Genomic DNA, 21763 nt, shown 5'->3' with positions numbered 1-21763 from the left:
ATTGCTGCGTGAAGAGGCTATGGCTTCGTGAATGGTATTGGAGCAATGGAATGGCGAGTAGGATGAAGAATGTGGTTCCTCTACGGAACCCTATTCATGCACATGCTCAGTTGCTGGGGACAACACTCATGACCAAGAATCATAGGCCTTTTAGGGCTGGGCTGCCCCAGCCCCTGCACTTATTTTGGCGGCCTATAGCTAGGTGGAGAGTATTCAGACAGCACCTTTAAACGCCGTAATATACTCTAGTCAACTAGATATAACTAGTGTCTTCCTTCCTCTCTGAGACTACCATACATTCACTGATCCACGTATACCTCTTCCTTGAACTGCACAGAAGGTCGACTTAGCTACAAGGCAACCGAGGATTCTGCTTCACCTCCGGTTCCCGCGAGCGGATCTGTTCAACAAGCGAACCCAATCGAACAGAACCCCGGCGATAAATGTGTCGGAAGAATACTTTCGTGGGTGGGATGCAGCTGACAATGAATACAACCCACATTTCGGTTCTATAGACTGTTATGCTGAGGCCTGCTAGCAAAATAAAGGATGCTCACTGGTTCCATACAATGACCGTTCCCAGTTGCTCTGTATCTATTAGCTTGTGCGTCACTCATGGATGGACTAAACGCACGACTTGGGTCACTAATTCTTGTTAGGATAGTTAATTGAACTGTTTTGACAATTGCACAAGCTCCTGCTCTATACTGCATCAGTACACATCGGAAATGATAGGACGACCATACATTACACCACACCCCATCAGTGCACAGAGACCGATGCGAGTTGTTATGGAGAAAGCTTGTACCCGTGCAAGTATAGTCACAGGGTACAATGCAAGTACAAAGTCGCAAAAGGCGGACCAAGCTAGTAGGGTTAGCATCAGTCACGAACACTATGAATGATACTCACGTCCTTGTATATAGCCAAATATCTGGATACGGGTGCGCCAAGGACAACCCCCTTTAGCATATGCCTCCCAGAGTAGCCTCCTCGGGGAGCATTGAAGCATCATCAGAATGGCGGCGATGCAGTTCAGTATGAGATTGCTACCCGCCAGGGACCACAATACGATCGACCTTGCTCTGGTATGATAACCTTGAATTTGTTCAAGAAATGCGACCATGGTTAGCTTCCCCAAGCCGATTGCAACGAGGGCCAGTAGCTGATTAACCCAGCCGTATAGCATTGCCATCTTGCTGTCGTCAAAGCCTAGAACGGTCTGAGGAAGACCAAGGCCGTACGAGGCTCCTAGGGTGAGCATGACCATGCTTGCAGCTCCGATAATCTAATTCCCGCATGAGCAGGATGACAGGAGAGAATGAAGGGATATCTCACGAATGTGGCTATAGCCAGATACAGATCCGTTGCTATGTTATGGATCAATCTGGAAGCAGCAAGGCATCTAGCAACCATGAGGATGATTCCCAGGCCAAACTCGACCCAGGTAATGGTGAAGAATGGCTGGCCATAGCCATTGGGTTGATCGCCTTTCATTGACTGCGAATTGAAAGTTTCATACCACCACACAGGTGTTGCATATCTGGTAAGGCATGAGTTGCTTGGTAAGTCGCGAGTGGCCAATGGGGATATGGAGATGGCATTGCCTGCGTGTATCTGAACAAAATGTCTGACTGTATCGGGCAAGGGAGAAATTGTTTCTCAATCCTCGGTTGATTAGAGTGTTCAAATTGTGTTCAAGATACCCCAAAGTCAAGCGGCTGTTAGGTGACGGTGCAGCTACGTCAGAACGGGTTCCTGACTCGGTTAAGATCTGATTTCGCGAAACTCAATTAAGAGATCCAGTATCATCCCTGCCGACCGACCCAATGGCTGACATCAACCCATGGGATTATCTCGAGATACACCATCGGTAGGGCTAACCGTCGTCCGATAACCACCCACCGACTACTATGAACTATGATAGAACGATTAACAACAATCCTTCCCCTGTGTGTGCCCGCACATTCGGATTCAATACCTGTGCGTCAAATTAACGTTGATTGGCATTAATTACAATATCCAAAAAGCAAAAGTAATCGCTCGTCAACGAATGTCGCCTTGTCTTCTGGGCTTCTGTTACTGACCGACAGTAAGTCTCGAGTCCGCGCTTTCAGGTGTCAGAAAAGGGTTAGACAACGTCCGCTGGCCAAGGATAATCTGGTCCAGACCAACGGGCTTTAGAATGGTGCGCCTGGTGTTTGAGTCAGACGGGCTTCGAGGACTTTCTGCATCAACTTCCGAAGATTGATCGAACTTTCTCTTCTTTCCACGGCTAGAATACTGGCCATGTCTCCTTAATTTCGTATCTGGTGTCATAGGTAATTGCCGTGGCGCGATTGAGGCCTTCTTGCCGGGGCTCGATATACTGCTGGGACCCTCGAAGGCCCTGTGACGGGTATAGTAAAAAAAAAGTAAACATATGTACCTATACAGACTTGATTTTCTAGAATTAATGTGACTTTCCCTGTTTGGATGGGGCCGCTTTAATGAGGGCGCTCAGGGAATTGCTCACTGAGTATTTCTCATCACCGGTCAAGGCTCAGTGAGCGCTCAGGCCCTACTCAGGGCGGGATCAGTGATTGGTCACGTGCGCAGTGAGCTACGCATCCCTCAATAATCTGTACCATTAGCCTGACAACGACGCCAAATTGACCGTCTCTACAGTACCCACTTCCGCCAAAATACTCGTTGTATATAATACAACCATAATTGTAATAAGGTGTTGGAAGACTGTTAAGTAGCAAAATCCACCAAGCACAAGTTATTATTAATCATAGTAGTTCTGGCAAAGGTAATAAAAGAACGCCTCTATCCCGTTTACAAGCTGATCAAGTAATTAATTTCTTATTTCTTCCCTCTTCTAGCCTTGCCTCGTGCATATTCAACACCTAATTTCTTACTCTTCATACTTTGAATTCTTTGCTGACTATGGGCAAAAGATCCTTTTGGTGCAGTAAAGATGCGCGGAAGAGATGCCATAAATATTATCTTGTTTGTGAGTATATTTTGAGAACCCACCAAAAAAAAGACTCTATCAGGAATAAAAATAACTACCTAGATAAGACTAAGCAACTACAGCGCTAATATATCACTATATATATGGAGTAAGTGATCTCCCAGTAAACTGGAAACTGGATGCTAGCTAACCACGTTTATCAGATATCTTGTAAAAGAGAATTATGAACCATCTAATTATGTTCTCAAAATTGGCGTCCCTGCTCCAGATATTGTTTATATCAAAGATTTCATTTGTTAGTATATAGACTCTATTAAAGACCAGAGCAAACTCAGTATAAATAAAAAGCCTATGGTGAGAAGTACCTGTGTATTTACCAAGAGATTCATTTACAGATTTGAAGAAGCTATGACAAGTAAAATCCTAGATAAAGACCAGAGAGAGATATACTCAGTATATAATATATCCTGCTGTAATAAATTTGACTAACTTTTAACCAGTGGATTAAAAAGACCTTACCAGTAGATAAAGTCATCAAAGATATTAAAAAGCAGAAGTTCAACTTTACCCAAAATGATTTTCAAAACATCGTCTCCACCATATAAGCATGGGACAGTCCTGTCTTTCTTCATGATCTTCTTAAAGTCTTTCTTATATTTACACTGCAGTTATTCCTCTTCACTGAAGCAAGGATCAGGGCTCTTATACTAGATACAGAATACAAGAAAGAGAGAGGACTCCGATACAAGGTGAGAAAGTTAGATTATAATCTTTTTAACTCATGCGGGCTTTTATTAATTTCATAATTTACAACCGGTATCTTTCTTCTTACAATTACTCTGTACGATAGAGCTCTATTTAGTATTAAGTTAATAGAAGACTTGGCTCAATACGACCTGCGTGACGGGCAATACACGGAGATTCTTCTTCATTGAAAAGATAGTGCCTTAGATTAATCTATTTTTAGAAACGTTACTGCGCAGGGCCCTCAAGAGGCGGTACTTGATAAGTAGTGATTTTGTACCTTCCTTCATCAGATCCTTATTATGGCCGGATATTCGAAACGTGCCATGATACACAATATTTATCGGTCACTTAATAAAAAGATTAAATATAAGGTACACTTCTAGCTTGTTCTAAAGAAAGTATTGCTGAATTCCTATAGCAAGATATAGTTCTGCACCTGTCTTCCAGATCTACAGCTATAAAAATGAAGAAACATATCCGACATACTACCAAGCACATTGTTTATTAATTGATATCGTTGGTAATGTTTTGGATGAGGAGGAAGAGACTTATCATATTAATTACTTTCAAGGATACAGACAATTTCAGAAGGTTGGACTGCCTTATAAACTATTTGCTGAAATGGAGAAAGCCATCTTGCAGCATCCGGAGCTAGCTGTTATACAGGCTCGCATTAAACAGTTAGATATAAAGATAGATGCTGGGACTATTAATTTTAAAAAGAATAAATATAAGAAAGTCCTGATTAGTATTTAACTCTCAGAGCTTCATAATTACCAGGCTTAGTGAGTTTGGAAAAAACATGATTAGCAGATCTTAAGCTGGAAAAAGAATCCTTACAAATCACTGGAGAGTAATATATATATTCACGCTCTGATCCAGATCATATCTGAAATAGAATATATAACAGAGACTTTATCTTTTACTAAGTTACTTAGTCATGATAAAAAGCTCCTATTCAGAAATTAATTACTTATACAGTATTACCATAATTATAATATGATTTATCTTTCCGGAGAATCTTCTGTTAATGGCCACTGTCCAGTCAATACATGCCAAGATAATATCCAGATGTGAGTGCCATCTACACAATATATAAGATACTCTACTAACTGAATACAGACTGCTAAAATTAAAGAAAAGTTATTATATTTATGACTGCGTTTGCAAGGCTACCGCACGCCGCCTGGGAATAACTAAATACTAGTTAAGATATTGTTATAAATATATATTATGATTTTAGAAAAATGATTGGAATTATTACAGTGGCCAACACCTCTAATCATAGGATAACTTATACTGCTAGGTAATTATTTACTGTAATACAGTAATCTGTTTCAGATACTGCCCTTATTATCTGTAAGACTAGATCCTTGAGTCTAAAGAAAGAGTAAAATACTGATTATATAATACCAGCTTAAGAGAGTATATTAAAAGAAGGTACATTCAGAAGATGGAATGGCTAAGTATGAATCTTATTTATGGCTACTCAGGATTATTTAAATCTGAGATTGATTTCTGTTATCATTTATACGATATATATGGCCTGATAAACATAGTATGGCTGAGACCAGAGCCTAAACCAGCTGTCAAGAGAAAACGAGGGACCGGTGAGCAGTAAAAAAGGATTACAATCAAAGATAAAGAAGCAATATTAAAGAGTATCAAGTTTTGATATTATCAACCTCTTTTTCTTGGTTAATTAATTACTGCTGATGCTGAGCCTTACTCGCCCAACGCGGTCTATCTACCATCTCATGACACAGCGCAGGCCGGGTTCATAAACCGAGAGCATGCTGACTTTGACCACAACGCCAGCGTTCATGCCAGGGTTAGTTCAGATAATGAGAATAATATAGATGATATTTTGACTGTGGTTTCCACGCTCAGTTCAGCCCGCACGATTCCTGATCTTGACCTCATTAACCCCAGGCTTCTTGAACCAGGGATCTCGGGAGCAGGCGGTATTACCTTGGCAAACGAGGTGCCTGACCCTCCCGATGATCTGTCCTCATCTTTGAACTGTGTCAAAGATGCTCGTCACAACGGTAACCCCGTGTTTCAGTCTTGTGACCGTATTAGTGCCCTGTGTATTAACGATTATATGAATAATCATCTGGACGCCGGAGCTGTCGAGCTTACAGTATCTCTGGACCGGACAAAACCACACATAGATCTATCTTGGGTTGATAGCAAGAATCTTGAAGATGGAGTATCTCAAGATGATGGACCAGCAGCTCTATGTGATTGGGTACCATCCTCCAGTGCTTATCCCGCATATTCTGCCTTATTGTTGACGCTTAAGGATAAAGGCAGAATGGTGTCTGGATATTTTTTGAAGACTCGGAAAACTGGGCGTGTTTTAAAAAGCGATTCTTTATTAGTACCCAGAGAAAGGAGGGCATTTTGGCGGTTGAAAAGTCAAAATCTGACCTGGAGGCATATCATGTCCTATTTCCTTAAAAGGTTTGTTGTTGTCTTGTGACAAACTTGGATAGATATACAGCATTCTTCCGAGCTATGTTAGATGAGATTGTAAATAAAGATATGATAAGAATTCACCGGGATCTTCTACTCTGATACTGGTATTTGAAGGGTCACTCGTTGTGAACAGTTAAACGAGCTTTTCCTTATAATATAAGCGGTCCCAAGGAAACTGGAGATATAAGTAAATCTTGAAGAAATAGTATAAGAAGGATGAAACATAATTTCCAAATCTTCAAAGTAGATTGTGAATTTTACAGTAAGGTTTCTGAATCTTCGGCCAATTACCTTGTTAAGGCCTTTAAAGAGGCTTAAAGTCTTTTATTGAATGTCTGATGCAACGGTCAAGGCTTATGTAGGGTGTCATATTATTGTGTTCTGTCTTAAGCTAGCTGTGTTGTTGTAGAATACAAAACTGAATTCTGTCATGAAGGCTAGGTGTGGTTAATGGCTAAATCACAAACCTCTGACTAAAGTGAATGATATAGTTAGAAGTTGTGATTCTCGTATACACTACATATTATACTATCTAATTTTGACATAAGGTAAATGTTCTATCTTTTTGCCTAATTGGATTCCGTTGTCTCTCATATTAAACAAATGGCGCGAGAAGTTCCTTCCTGGAAGCCCACTCGGACTGGCTAATTATCTTTATTCTGGCGTTGTATAACTCGCCATTGAACGGGGTGTGGTAAAATAATACCTTTCTCTTTTGCCACAATTCCGGGCGTGGTATACTCTCTCAGGTCGATATTCCTGTTTGGGTACGGTGGGTAAAACAGTGTTCGGCAATACAAAGAATTGACGGCGTACGTATCAATAACCGATTTAATACAGGGAGAATACATGGCATTTCTGGGTGACACCGCCATGTCACCAGTCTCTGAAAGTAATAAGTTGACAGTGACCGAAAGATTACAGGGCATCTGTTCCAACGGAGGAAGTGTACGTAATCCCCAAACATTGAAGATGCACCTGGGTAATTCGATCCGTTGGGCTTGTTTTAGGATTTCCTTCGGTGAGGGTCTTGCTCGCACGGGCATTTTGCAATCTGCTAATGACCAGAACTCGTCCATCAATAAATGAGGTTTTCAGACGTTTCTCAAAAACCTGAGACCATGCTCTAGATCGCGCGGACGAGCATCTCCATTTTTTCTAGCCTTGTTATCTAATTTTTGAAATACTGTACATCCGGAGACAAGATTTGATTATATAATTAACTGGATAATACGTTGTTTTCAGTGCTGTGTTCTACGTAACAACCCTCTTTTTCTGAAGCTCTGGGCAATTGATATTTTAATATTAAATACAATGCGCTAGATCTTGCTTCGATATATTTGTTGCTAGTAAATTGGATTATGTTTCAGTTCAACTTGAGTGTACTAACTGATTTGTTACTAGCGCTAGTAGTTTGATGCAGTAGTAATCTTCAACTTTCTTGCTTTCAGTCATGGACTATAGATAAAGTTATGGGTTTCACTTGGTAGAGAAATCATGAGTCCACCATCGGGAAAGAAATGGTCTAGATCACCGGGCATGTTTGAACTAATGTTGACTATTATGCTGGTTGTTTGTATTTGGTGGCTCGCATGTACTGTCTTCTTTTTCGTTAGTTATGTATTCTTTATCTGCAACGCGATATGAGCGAGCGTGTAAATGTTGCCCGGGCATTGTTTCCTTTTCTCTGAGAAGTAACAGAACTGTTGAGAGAAGTGACAGCGATTAATCTTGTTAACTGAATTACTTGAGAAGTTTTCTTTTATAGGGGTGGGATGCCTCATATATATTTCCCAATCTTTGTTATAAGGTTCAGCCATCATAATATTTAATACAGTCACCCGTGATACTTAACAAGAACCAACTTACTTCGGCATGCCCTCTATCAAAGTATATCATCACCCGCGAGCGCCCACCTACCAAATGTCCATGGCTATGTACCATTAGGTATTCTATCCGCACAGACAACCGTGTATGCTGATCGGAAGACGGCCACGGTTCAAAACAACCCAGCTGACGAGGCTGACGAGGGGCATTCCTGACGATCGGTCCCTCGGGTCCCACTCCATCTTGCCCGGACATCCAGCATCCATTGAGTTGACAGCTGAGATTCGGCTTTCCACGTTTGCTAGGAGGTTCAGCACTACCTCGTCGCGATGCATGCCACCGTAGACTTGGTCAAACAAACATCGCGGCGTCTTCACCTTTCCATGTCGTGGCCGTGTTGTCGACGAGATAACCCGATCAATGTAATTATGCGGAGCTAGCCTATTTTACTACACCCTTTGCCCAGAAACTCCCTTCCAGCTGCAGTCGGCAAGGATCACTGAGTACCTGGCCTTCATCTCACCGGCTTGGCCAGGGCCAGAACCCCGTAAAAATAACCATCATCCTCGCCGTTTCCAAACACTCCTTCATTTTACTCAATTCGCTCTATTCGGGTTCCCCCACATTGATTGGCTTTCACACTGGGGAACCGCCAGGTATAGACTGCTGGGTCTTCTGTCTCAATCCGTGATCAGTAAAAACTGAGCGTCCCGGTGATCTTGGAGTAGTCCAACCAAAGTTTGTCTTTCAGTTGGTTCCTTGTGCAAACTGAATGCCATTATATTTTCCCTGACTCCCAATCGAACCATTCGACAAACTTTACTAGAGGAACGATTTTTGGAACACGCTAGCAGTGCAGTCCACCGTCGGATCCGCGGTCCGAATTGTTCCTCAAAACTGGCGAGCCGCAGGACATTACCTGCTGGTGGACTTGGTCTGCCATCGGGCTTTCGCTACCCTCCGAATCCAAGGCGGCATTTAAGATCTCAAAGTATACTATCGTGAGCGGATTATACTGTACCGGATGACATTTGAACTGTGGTCTCCCAAAAAGTATTTCGAAGACAGTTGAACTGGTTGGAAGCAACTGTGACCAGGGACGGCGTCCTGATAGCCACTGCTAGCTTGGAACCCGGGGAAGGAATACAGATACCCGCTGACAGGGTTTCATTTAATTTGACCGTGTTCATTGTTGTTTCAGACAAACTTGATCCGGGCAAATTTCTTTGCCTGGTTTCTTCGCATGTCACGGCCTGATAGTGTAACTGCACCGTGTAGAAAACAAAACAGCTTTCTCTGCTATTGTAATTGATAGCCCCGTTCTTGAAAGCTAAGATGACAGGCCTTGGAACCGAGACGAGAGTTCAGGATGTGCGACGTAGGATTTAAGCACCAGTTTCATAAGATAGGCCCAGCTGCATCCTCCGTCTGCCTGAAGGTTGCCAAATTGAAATTACTGGATCAGTTCGGTAAATTCACCGCTCAAATCAAGGGAGGGAAATATGGTTATTGTCAGGCGTTCTACCAGAAAAAGTCCGGGTATGTGGACGCAACCAGGGCAGCTGCCATCGGAAGCCGTCTGCAAATGAAAAAAATGGTTCTGCTGGCGGGCAGTTGCTCCGCGTGCAACTGCCTCCTCTTTTCGTTGATTGACCGGGCATTATTTTGCTCCGATGAGTGGACCCACTTTGACTTACCCTGAGCTGGACATCAGCCCGTCATCTAAAACAAAAAGAACCAGAAACTGAAACTGTTGAGTATCACGGGTGACTGTGTTAAATATTATGGTGGCTGAACCTTATGGCAGGGATTGGGAAATATATATGAGGCATCCCGCCCCTGTAAAAGATAACTCCTCAAGCAATTCAATTAACAAGATTAATCGCTGTCACTTCTCTCAACAGAAACATCCCATTTCAAACGACAGACTCCCGTCACACCACCGGGACACGTACTTAGCAAAAGTCTACGACTATGTATAAATGGGAATTCTATCCCGCGAAAATAACCGTGTATGCTGGTCGGAAGACGGATGCAGTTAAAGATAACTGGGCAAACGACGGGCATTTCTGACGATCCCCTAGTCCCACTCCATCTTGCCCGAGCAAATTGCCCAAGGTTGTGGTGGTTAATGGTTTTCGGGCGTGATATACTCGGGTAAACCACCAGAGGTGAAAGTTTAGACCACCTCCCCTCATCTTAGATCTGGGCTCTAAGGGAGCCGCATCAACGGTCAGGTGTGAAAATTTTTCATCATTCAACTGCTAGTTTCATTTAGGCTCCACCGTCAAATGTTATTCAAGTTCCTAAGCAGCCATGTCAGCTAGGAAAAAAGCAAACAAGCATGGCGCGTCAAAACTGGCCTCTCTACAGCCAATGGCTGGCTAAGGACCGCTCCCCTGTCTTCATCTCCAATAGTTTCCCCGAAAATAGCCAGATTAGCCATGGTCCTTTCCCCTCCTACTGTCTAACTTCTTTTCCCAGTGAACTTCACTACGCACTCCTACGACCAAATCTCATTGCAAAGTGATTCCACCGGTTTAACTATGGATACTCCTAATTCTATCTACAAGACACACAACTTGTTCGGATGCTTAAAGACTGTCTTGAGGGGGCGGAAAAGAGACAAACATACACGATCCACATCCCTAAACCAAGTAGTTCAAAGGTCACCGCGGATCCAGATACAAACTATGATCTTACCAAACCCGCAAATGATATTTCCAAAACCAACAATCACAATATAAAGGATTTTTGGTAGATAGCGTACAATGAGTTAATAGAGAGCAATCAGAACACTCTAACAGCACTTCTCCCAGTAATCAGAACTAAGCCTTAGGACGCTATCATTGCACGAACAAAAAAAAATATTGGACGGAGTAGTTAAGGTGACAGAAGCGCAGTACAGGGAGACAAGGGAAAAAAATGGTATTCGGGCCACAGCTTATAAAATATTAAACTCGGCACTGTCTTTTCAAGACATTGTCATTAACATTGCGAAATTTGATCCGACCAGGTACGCTTCCAGTGCTTGGGCGATAGTCTCTCTTAAATTAACGGTACAGTCCTTACACCAACAAAGCCAGACACTCAGCTAATGACTTAGATGGCCAAGAACCATGCAGACCTCAAGAAGGCTCTATTTGACTCATTAGAATACCTGGCGGATTTGCTGGCTCATTGTGCCTTTATCAAAGAACAGTTTTATAGAGGTAGAGACCCTGTTATAACGAATATTGAAAAAGAATGATCAATCATCTAGATATATATGGCAATACTGCGATACTCTACAGAAGTACAGAAAATTTCACTGTTCAGCAAGGAAAAAGATATCATGAAAAGAATAACAGCTATAACAGGCCAGCCACCCACACAGCCCAAGGCCTCGATCAAGGAAGAGAAGTTCCACCTACATTACTAGCTAGTCTTAAACAAGCACCTGCACCGAAAAGAGAAAGCAGAGACTATTCTGACTTATCTCAATAAATTGATGATGAATGTCCAAAAATTGCACAATACAGTTAAGATATTAAATCTTCCTTTTGCCAGCAGCGCATTTTTTGACTTCTTTGAGAATCAACATGAGGATAAATGCCTTCAGAGAACGTAAATAGAATTGCTTCAGCAGGTACAGGACTGGGGTAGATCCAGTGACAGATATATATTCTGGCTGAGCAGAATAGCAGGCACTGGCAAGTCCACCATAGCAAGGACAGTGGCCCGATTCTTTAACAAGAAAAACATCCTCAGAGCAAGCTTCTTTTTTAAAAGAGATGAGGAAGATCGGGGCTCGACTGTAAAATCTTTCCCTATGATTATAAAGCAACTGCCAGTCTATATTCTAGAAATAAATATAGGCATTCAGAAGGCCATTAAGGAAGACCCTGCAATTTCAGGTAAATCTCTTTGAGAATAGTTTAATAAGCTTATATTACAGCCATTGCTCGCTATAGATAAGGGACAGTTGTATGCTTCTATAGTGGTTATAATCGACGCCCTAGATAAGTGCGAGCAGATGGAAGATATCGAGATTATCCTTAATCTTTTACCTAAGGTTGAAATGGCAATAAAGAAAGCAATCTGATACTTCTTAAACAGCCGGCCAGAGTCATCCATCCATTTTGGATTCGATCAGATCGATAAAAGAAACTAGTAGAATACCATCCTGCAGAATCTGGATGATGATATGATAAAGCATGACATCATTCTGTACCTTAGAGAAGAATTTCGCAGAATCAGGCAGAAGTGCCATAATGGTCTTCCTCCCGGCTGGCCTGGAGAGGAAAGAATCGAAGCCTTAGCAACGATGGCTGTTCCGCTCTTCATCTTTGCAGCCACGGTGTGTCGGTTTGTGGATGATAGAAAATGGAATCCTGAAAAGCGGCTTCAGGAGTTTTTCACGGATTCGTCGGGATCCAAGATGGATAAGACATACCGACCGATTTTGAATCAACTCCTCACTGAGAATGAAAGCGACACTGACAAGCTGATCGAAGAATTCCAGAAAATCATCGGTGTGATTATTCTTCTTGCTACTCCACTCTCATCGAGTGCTCTCACGGAACTTGTTGAGGTACCAGAAGAAGACATCAGCACCGGCTAGACGCATTCCATTCGGTTCTGACCATACCTGACGACCCTGACCTACCTATACGCACTCTGCATCTATCATGATTACCTAGTTGATGAGCGTACAAAGACCCAAGGGCCCACTTCAAAGTTCTGGGTGGATAAAAAGGAGAAGCACGAGTTCATAATAGGGCAATGTCTTATTGTTATGCGCCATTATCTTAAAAAGAACTTTTGCGACCTGCTGAGTTATGGGATAAGCCGAAGCGAAATAGACTCTGCCTCCATAGCAAGATTTCTCCCGCCTGCTCTGCAGTACGCCTGTCGTTATTGGGTTTACCATCTCGCCCAAAGTTCAGTATCAGCCGACACTGTTTACCAAGTGCTCATCTTCCTGAAAGAACACTTCCTTCATTGGCTGGAATCGATGAGCATTTTAGGGTCAACCTCCGAAGCCGTGACTGCCGTGGATATATTGCTCCGACTGACAAAGGTGAGTATCGGAATACCTTGGAATAGCTGGCCGACTAACATTATTGGAACTCTAGGATATATCCAGTAACGAGATACATGTTTTCCTGTCAGATGCCCGCAGATTTATCCTAAAATTTGCGCAGATTATTGATATGGCACCACTGCAGCTATAAAGCTCTAGCCTTATTTTCGCACCACGAAAAACGTTAATCAGAGAGAGATTTGAGAGAGAACTTCCTGGTTGGTTATTCAGAGCTCCAAAAGTGGAAGAGTATTGGAATCCGGAAATGCAAACGCTCGAGGGCCATTCTGACTGGGTTGATTCAGTCGCCTTCTCAGGCGATGGCCAGCTTCTTGCGTCAGGCTCTATTGATAACACCATCAAACTCTGGGATCCCGCCACGGGCGCTCTTAAGCATACCTTAAGCACTGACGGTGGTGTCACCAACATTGAATTTTCCAAGCACCTGCCGCAATTGATTACCGACATAGGATCTTTCGATATCCAAATCTGCTATGAAAGCTTCTCCTCAAATCCCTCTGCAAGAGTGACAGAGGTATCGCTGCAGGAAGGTCGGTGGGTTACTATTCAGGGTCAAAGAGAGTTATGGCTCCCTCCAAATTATCGACCTAGCTCTTCAGCAGTTAAAGATGGTACTATGGCACTCGGATGCATATATGGCAGAGTTACTATGATTACGCTTTCAATAATGTAAGTCATACTGCGTTGGATTGTATTTCTACCTCTCTTATTTCTCAAATCTCTTTTTCAAAAGGAGGATCAGGGAAAAGGCGGCTTTTCATAGTTTATCTGCAGTATTAATAGAACACTCGCGATGTTTCGGCTCTCCTTTCAGTAGGTGGTGGCAAGGTACCACGATATTTCTGGAAAGTGGCGTAAAGCCTGGAGTCATTACCGAACTCACGATAATTCTTTTGATTACCAATTTGACCAAAGCCTCACTCATAATGAGACATCGTATTGGTTTAGTACTATAATGTGACTTACTGTCTAACGTTTGTTGGTTTGTTTGTGTGTTTGTGTGTTTGCTACATTCCTCCGCCCACCCGTACCTAATCAATCTAGGACCTGGGCGCCAGTTGTGAACATCAGTGTACCGTGCGCTTTTCAGCTGTTCAGGCCTTCTCTTGCTACATAGTTATAAGTGACAACACTACGTATGTTCAATGTGACCCATAAATATAGACCTATGTTATGTTCTTTTTTCAATAATACACACAACGGAGATTGACCAAGCAACACTTCAGGATGGGGAGGAATCGAAGAGTGAACAACGCCCAAATTATCAAGAATTATTCTAGAAAGACAGACAAGAAGTGGGCTGTTGCTTCCAATGCCCTCAGCATCGAGCATCGCTCTCCAAAATCTGTCTCATCCGCAGAGACTCTATATCGATGTTTTGCCCTTGATCTCCTACCATCCGATGACGACACATTGGTTGACTTCGGTTTCGCTAAGTTTTCGTCAGACTTTGATCAAGGCTGCCTCTTAGGGCTCTACAGGGGTTTGCTCTATAACCATGTTACCCCCGAAGATATCCTTCAGTGGATACCTGAAGAGTCCTTGGTCCCTAATATCGAGAGGGTTTTCTACCAGTTGCCCGAAGAAAGTCGAGGCGGATACTTCCTCTGGTTTCTAGGACATTCTCATATCCTAGAAGGACGACTGTTGAAAGAAAAGCCCCGTGGAGCGTCCCACATTAGCCCGGCTGTTACATGCTTTTGCCTGATTTGGTTTATAGTTTTTTTTTTCATTTGATTCTCCATGTTTAGAATACTTGTTAATAGTCTCCTCTTCTTTCTGAAGAGCGTTCAGCGGGCAGTGGGACTTCTCTGGTGTTTTATCAACCTACTTTTCACGTCAGCTCTAGAGACATACTGCCAACAGTAACTAGTTAACTAACGTATTCGGTAAGCGAGCGGTGCACCTCATAAAAAATCTACGCGTTGTTTTGCCTTCCTTAATTTTACCATCTACCCTGCCTCCAAAAGCACCCCAAAATTCAAAAGATTCGAAAGAGAAAGAGGGCAGGGCTCTAATAGCGGTTCCTGCTTTGAAAAAAGCAGAAATCTCTAGTATTCGTGAAGCAGCTCGCGTAAATAATGTCTCCCAAACAACCCTCCGCAGACGACTACACGGTATATCTACACGCTCAGAAACACGCGCCAACAGTCATAAAATGACTCAATAAAGAGGAATCGCTCGTACGATGAATTCTATTGCTGGATCAACGTGGAGCGCCTCCTCGACCGTCTCATATACGAGAAATGACCAACATTCTACTCGCTCAGCGTGATACTACACCAGTTCAATCAGTTGGGGAGAAATGGGTATATAACTTTATTAAACGACAAGATCGCTTGAAGACTCGTTATTCTCGACGCCACGATTATCGACGTGCTAAATGCGAAGACCCTAAGATTATACAAGAGTGTTTTAACTGCGTACAAATCATGATAATGCAACACGGGATCGTACAAGAAGATATCTATAATTTTGACGAAACCGGCTTCGCTATGGGTCTAGTAGCTATTGCTCAAGTAGTTACTAGAGCTAATTACTACGGAAAGGCCTTTCTTGTATAACCAGGTAATCGAGAATGGGTTACTTCGATCGAGTGTATCAACTCTACCGGTTGGGCGCTTCCTCCATGTGTGATCTTTAAAGGAAAGGCCCATATAGAGGGTTGGTATCAAGATATTAAGCTCCCACGTGATAGTAGGATTGAAGTTAGTCCGAATGGATGGACTACAGACGAAATAGGCCTTCGCTGGCTTAAGAATCTCTTTATTCCTACTACTACGACGAGCCGTACAACTGGGAAATATCGCCTTCTAGTTCTAGATGGCCATGGTAGTCATCTGACACCTCAGTTCGATCAAATATGCAGCGAGAATAATATTATTTCTATCTGCATGCCTGCACACTCATCGCATCTACTACAGCCTCTAGATATTGGCTGCTTTTCGCCTCTAAAGCGGGCGTACGGCAGCCTGATAGAGAAGCAGGCACGTTTAGGAATTAATCATATCGATAAACTTGATTTCCTAGAGGCCTTTCCACAAGCTCGCAAATGCGCTTTTCAAACAGATACTATTCGGAATAACTTTGCAGGTGCTGGCCTAGTTCCATTCAATCCAGATAGGGTACTCAGTCAGCTAAATATTCAGCTAAAGACCCCTACACCACCAGGCAGTCGATCTACCAATACAGCTCCAAAAACGCTTTATACAACTAGGCAGCTTGAAAAGCAGGCATCTACCGTGAAGCAGCTGCTTAGAGCGCGTACGCAGAGTCCTTCATCTTCACTAGAGGCGCGGTTTGATAAGCTTATTAAAGATCATGAATTACATCTTAATGAGCTTATTCTTGCATGTGAAGAAATCCACGAATTACGCGCTTCTAATATAAAGAAGCTTCAAAAAAGGAAACACTCTACTAAACAGCTAGCTCTTATAGAGGGACCAGCTATTCAGGAAGGCCTAGAGCAGTTCCAGCGTGAGAACGAGGATAATAAAGCTCAAAATACGCTTCCCCTAGATCCTGCACTTCCTGCAGATAGGCCACGCGTACGAGCGCCCCCGCGCTGCAGCAATTGTCATATTCTAGGACATAGGCAATTACAATGTCCTAATCGAGTTTCTAATTAATTTTTAGATAGAAATACAATTGTTTTGTTGATAAAGGCTCTTATATTTAGCCCGCGGGCAGGAATTGGGGAGGAGGTGGCTGCTCGCTTGTGAAATAATGTAATTGGTAAGCGAGCTGGTAGTGTAAGCGAGCTGGCATCCGCGCCCACCCACGCCGGCTTCCATGAAAAGATAAAGTAATTATTTACTATTATATCAACAATATAACGCGTTTATATAGTGTTTTAACGTGTAGGACATCCTGTTCGATGTCTAACTGTATTACAGTTATTGCAGTGAGATGGTGCTCGGCAGCGAGGCTGTTCTGTTACAGACCCCTGCTAGCTGAACGACTAGTGAGGCGGACTCGCCAGGCAGAAAGCACCGATAAAGGCAGCGCTCGGGTAAGATCAAACTATTATTGGGAATTACCACCACGACGCCCGGAACAGTTACACATCACGTGACCGCAACGATCATGTCACCAACAAGCTACGACATGTCAGCACTACAACCCGGACATGGCGGCGACACGGGATAACATACCAGTGGTATAACATATCATAGTAATGACATTAGAAGAACAGATATATAAGGACATTCTTTCATATACTTAGCTAGTTCTGTTCTTCATGCTCAATCTTATTATATTTAAGTAACCATAAGTTTAGAAGCTTAGGAAATAACACTCATCTGCACTCACTTACAGATAGCTATACAGTATTATTCGGCCTTACTTCTCTTCTCTTGTTCAAGACCAGTCATCCTTAGATAGACATTAATCTGATACAGCCTCAATTTATTTTAAAGATACATATACCAGTGAAGCTAAGCTAACAGGAATACAAGGAAGCAATCCTAGGGTTTAATACATTGAGCACCAGTCAGTACAAGTGTTACTAGTTATAACCATCCATTATGTTGACAGTTTCAAACTCATCGCGCGCCCCACAGCAGCAGGGCCCGACAACGCAAGAATTGATGAGTATGGTTAGTCAGTTACAAGAAAGTATCACTGCCTTGGAGCAACGGAACCAGTTATTCAAAGATTGCTTGGCAGTCAAGTCTGTCAAGGTCCGATCACTGGAACCGTTTGACGGTAACTAAGCAAAGCTCAGGGCTTTCTTGACCCAGTTGGACTTGTATTTCAGCATGAACAGAGAAAAACTCAAAAACAAGATTAATAAGATCCTTTTTGCGTCTACCTATCTGACTAGAACAGTGTTTAATTAGTTTAAACCATATATCTACAAGTATCAAGAAAAGTTGGTAAATAATCAGGATAATAATATAAAACAAATCTTTGCCAGTTATGCAAGATTTAAGCAATATCTTAAACAAATATTTAGAGATATTAATACAGCATATAATATTAAATAAAGATTATAATAACTTAAGTAGTCAGGATCAGTATCTAAGTATACTTTCAAGTTCTTATAAGTTATTAGTCATCTGGACTGGAATAACAATGTCTATATTATATAATTCAAAGAAGGACTTAAGATAGAGATCTAAGAGAAACTTATCTAGTAAGAATAATTAAATACATTACTACAGATAATCATAACAGTAGTCAAGATTAATAATAAGTTATATGAATACAACACAAAATAGAAAGAGAGATGATAGACCAGCAGGTCTATATCTTGATAAGATAATTAATAAAGCTATCAAGCCAATAATAGAAGATCAGCATAATCTAGAAGTCTGGGATATAAAGATCCTTACAGACTAAAACCAATGGAGCTGGATGCAGTGCAGTATCAGACTCAACAAAATAAAGTATTTAAGAAGGAACTTAAATAGTATAAGAAAAACTGCTTATACTTTAGCTGCAGTAAAGTAGATCATCAGTCAAAGAATTATAATCAGAAACAGTAATAGCCTCAGAAGCAGTTAAAAACTATATATAAAGATTAAGGCAGAGGAGCCTATAATATTACCACCATTCAGCCCGAAGTTTGGACAGAACCTGTAATGTGGATATTAGATAATAAGAAGCTATATGTTATATAATATAGATAATTATTAAAAGACAGGATATATTAAGATTAGTTAAGATAACAGACTATTATAGATGAGCCAACAGCACTACCAGAACAACAAGAAGATAACTAACTGTCTGTACTATTAGATTAGCCCATGGAAATCAATAATAGTAATAAGCCAGTTCCAAGAAATAAACATCCCAGTATAGTTTAGAATAAGTTTAACTTGTTAAATAAAGAGTACAGTACTTAACTTAAAGACCTTAAATCCAGTAAGAAGAGATTTAATAATATACTTGATATCCCGGAAAAACCCTTATTAAAAACTAGTAAGACTTGTTTAATACAGTAAGACAAAGATAAAGAAAACTAGAAAAATAATAAAGATAATATTATTTACTAGATAAATCATATATTAAAGAAATTCTTGAAGAATCTAGCATAATTCTGCCCAGAACTTAATAAAGTTATACAGTATTGTCTATATTAGGACTTGAGATATTAAGAATCATGAAACAAGATCTGGAAAAAATATCTGCAGAAATTTTTCTATCATCTAAAAATTTGCTTAACATATGGATAAGATAATATGGATTATTATTACTAACTATCAGAAATTAGTCAGAAGATATAAGTAGTTAAAACTAAATCTTAATATAATAAGAAAGATCTGTATATATACTTTAAAGAAAATAGAGAATATTAGAAACATGATAAGCTTTCTTAAGTAATATATTATATAAATATATACTCTATATACTATAATCAGAAATATATTACTAACTACTGACCTAGGATACCAGAAATAGTAAGGACTAAGATAAGTCATTATTTATATCTTATCTTTAGCTATATATATAAAAAATATTAATAATATCTACACTATAGATTAATATATTAACTAGCATGCTTTAACAATCAGTGTATGATACATTATACAGTGAAAATAAAGGAAATATAATTTTTAAGAAAACACCCAAAACAACTGGAACCTAACTAGCCAGATTAGTAATTAGTAATTACTAAATCAAGGCCACACCTGAAGATCCAGACAATAATATTAAATTAAATAACTCAAGTAATAATAGACTTTAAAGCCACCAGAAACTTCATGAACCTATGATTTATACAGTAACTTAAGATACTCAGAAGACAGAAAGCAGGATCTAAAATAATTATAGAACTAAACAGAGAGAATTTGAAAACTCTTGCATTGATAGTTAAATCAAGGATTATATCTATAGCTGTAATAGATCATCTCAAATATATAGATTTTAATATAATACTACTAGAACAGTATAATATTATATTAAGAATTCCATGACTCAGGAATCATAACCCACAGATTGATTAGAAGACTGAGAGTCTCTAATTCATGAATTATGATTGTCCAAGACAACACTAATAAAGACCAGATATAGGGTCTAGATCCATACAGCCTGCTACACAGCAAGAGGCTGAAGCAAGGATTAAGCAACCTATAAAGAAGTTGAGAACACTATAAAAACCTAACACACCAAGCATTGAAGATTACTTAGAGAAAAAATAACACCTCAAGTATAATCATACAAGTAATAACAGCAATTAAATCATTATAAAAATATTAATTCAAGAAATTATCAGAATAGATACTAATAATAATAAAAAAATACTGAAAGTACAGCATCAACAGCACTATCTCAGAGATCAAAATATAAGAACAGAGATTAGAAGATTTATGGAAACTTCTAGCTATAATCAAGAATAATATACATATCCTGCCACAGTATAAGAGATTCAAAGACCTGTTTAAACAGCTAGAGCAATCTAAATTATCTCAATATAAAAAGCATGACCATACTATTCTTATTAAAAAAAAAGTTACCGGTATATAGAAAGATTTATCTAATATCTGAAAAAAAAATCACAAATACTATAGGAGTATATTAATAATTAATTAGCAAAAAACAATATTAGACCTTTGAAATCACCAACAGAACATGGAGTCCTATTTATATTAAAAAAGGACAGTAGTTTATGATTGTATGTGGATTATTAACTACTTAACATAATCATAATCAAGGATTAATACCTGTTATCTTTGATTTCGGAAATCCAAGATAAGATATAAGAAATAAAATGGTTTACTAAGCTTGATATTATAAATATATATTATTATATATATATCACAGAAGATAAAGAATAGAAGACCGCATTTAGAACAAAATATGAATACTTTAAGTATTTGATTATGCTATTCAGGCTTATTAATACACCGGCATTATTTTAATAATATATCAACAAGATAGTTGGAGAATATCTCAACAGATTTATGATCGCCTATTGTTACAGACCCCTGCTAGTCAGGTTACTAGCGAAGCGGACTCGTTAGGCAGAAAGCGTCGACAAGGCAAGTCTCGGACAGCCAGCAAACTCTTATCGAGCAGAATCCCGGTTTGAGTAACGCCCGGAGCAACCTTACGTCACGTGATCATCTACTATTGGACCTACTATTAAAGGTATATGAAGAATATATTAAGAACCTCGGACCATGATTAGCATAATTACCGATCTATTCTGAATGGTATATAATATGGTATATAAAGGATAGGATATAAGGACACTCTTTCATGTACTTAGCTAGTTCTATTCTCTGTGCTTAATCTCACTGTCTTTAAGTAACCATAAGTTTGGAAGCTTAGTAACAACACTTGTCCGCACTCACTTACGGATAGCTACACGGCACTATTCAGCCTTACTTCTCTTTTCTTGTCCAAGACCAGTTTTTCCTAGATAGTCATCAGCCTGATACATCCTCGATTCAGTTCGACGGTACGTATACCAGTGAAGCTAAGCTAACAGGGACAGGGAAGCGATCCTAGGGTTTGACACGCGTTTAGGAATCAACTATATCGATAAATTTGATTTTTTAGAGATCTTTCCACAAGCTCGCGAACGCGCTTTTCAAGCAGATACTATTCAGAATAGCTTTGCAGGTGCAGGCCTGATTCTATTCAATCCAGATAAGGTGCTCAGTCAGTTAAATATTTAACTAAAGACCCCTACACTATCAGGCAGTCAATCAACC

General features: G+C 40.4%; 5 protein-coding genes across 5 annotated transcripts; 4 read left to right on the top strand and 1 right to left on the bottom strand.

Moving 5' to 3' along the window:
• Positions 1-346: 346 nt before the first annotated feature.
• On the bottom strand, positions 347-1633 carry BO94DRAFT_527795 (uncharacterized protein; the record flags this gene model as incomplete). Its single annotated transcript, XM_025610400.1, has 6 exons — positions 1339-1633; positions 913-1288; positions 747-867; positions 635-702; positions 558-588; positions 347-509 (listed from the first exon to the last, which is right to left on the bottom strand). Exons 1-6 carry the CDS (start codon positions 1495-1497, stop codon positions 347-349), a joined length of 918 nt encoding a protein of 305 aa, XP_025462089.1. The 5' UTR covers positions 1498-1633.
• Positions 1634-4231: 2598 nt separating this feature from the next.
• BO94DRAFT_478543 (uncharacterized protein) lies at positions 4232-4462 on the top strand (the record flags this gene model as incomplete). Its single annotated transcript, XM_025608692.1, has 1 exon — positions 4232-4462. A coding segment is annotated over one exon (231 nt), but the record flags the coding sequence as incomplete, so codon positions are not given.
• Positions 4463-4705: 243 nt separating this feature from the next.
• Positions 4706-6237, top strand: BO94DRAFT_551083 (uncharacterized protein; the record flags this gene model as incomplete). Its single annotated transcript, XM_025613526.1, has 5 exons — positions 4706-4779; positions 4950-5012; positions 5123-5316; positions 5473-6172; positions 6213-6237. The coding sequence occupies 5 exons, from the start codon at positions 4706-4708 to the stop codon at positions 6235-6237; spliced, it is 1056 nt and encodes a 351-aa protein (XP_025462087.1).
• Positions 6238-9382: 3145 nt separating this feature from the next.
• Positions 9383-9716, top strand: BO94DRAFT_628707 (uncharacterized protein; the record flags this gene model as incomplete). The annotated part of the gene is made up of 1 exon (XM_025617503.1): positions 9383-9716. A coding segment is annotated over one exon (334 nt), but the record flags the coding sequence as incomplete, so codon positions are not given.
• An 888-nt stretch (positions 9717-10604) lies between these two features.
• Positions 10605-13773, top strand: BO94DRAFT_560973 (WD40 repeat domain-containing protein; the record flags this gene model as incomplete). Its single annotated transcript, XM_025614190.1, has 13 exons — positions 10605-10771; positions 10854-11055; positions 11130-11237; positions 11436-11620; positions 11660-11910; positions 11968-12068; positions 12171-12270; positions 12295-12353; positions 12405-12587; positions 12705-13076; positions 13132-13163; positions 13233-13492; positions 13550-13773. 13 exons carry the CDS (start codon positions 10605-10607, stop codon positions 13771-13773), a joined length of 2244 nt encoding a protein of 747 aa, XP_025462085.1.
• Between the last annotated feature and the right edge of the window lie 7990 nt (positions 13774-21763).

Source organism: Aspergillus sclerotioniger (assembly GCF_003184525.1).
Source record: "Aspergillus sclerotioniger CBS 115572 chromosome Unknown BO94scaffold_45, whole genome shotgun sequence".
NCBI lineage: Eukaryota > Fungi > Ascomycota > Eurotiomycetes > Eurotiales > Aspergillaceae > Aspergillus > Aspergillus sclerotioniger.
This window is presented reverse-complemented; position numbering and strand designations above follow the sequence as displayed.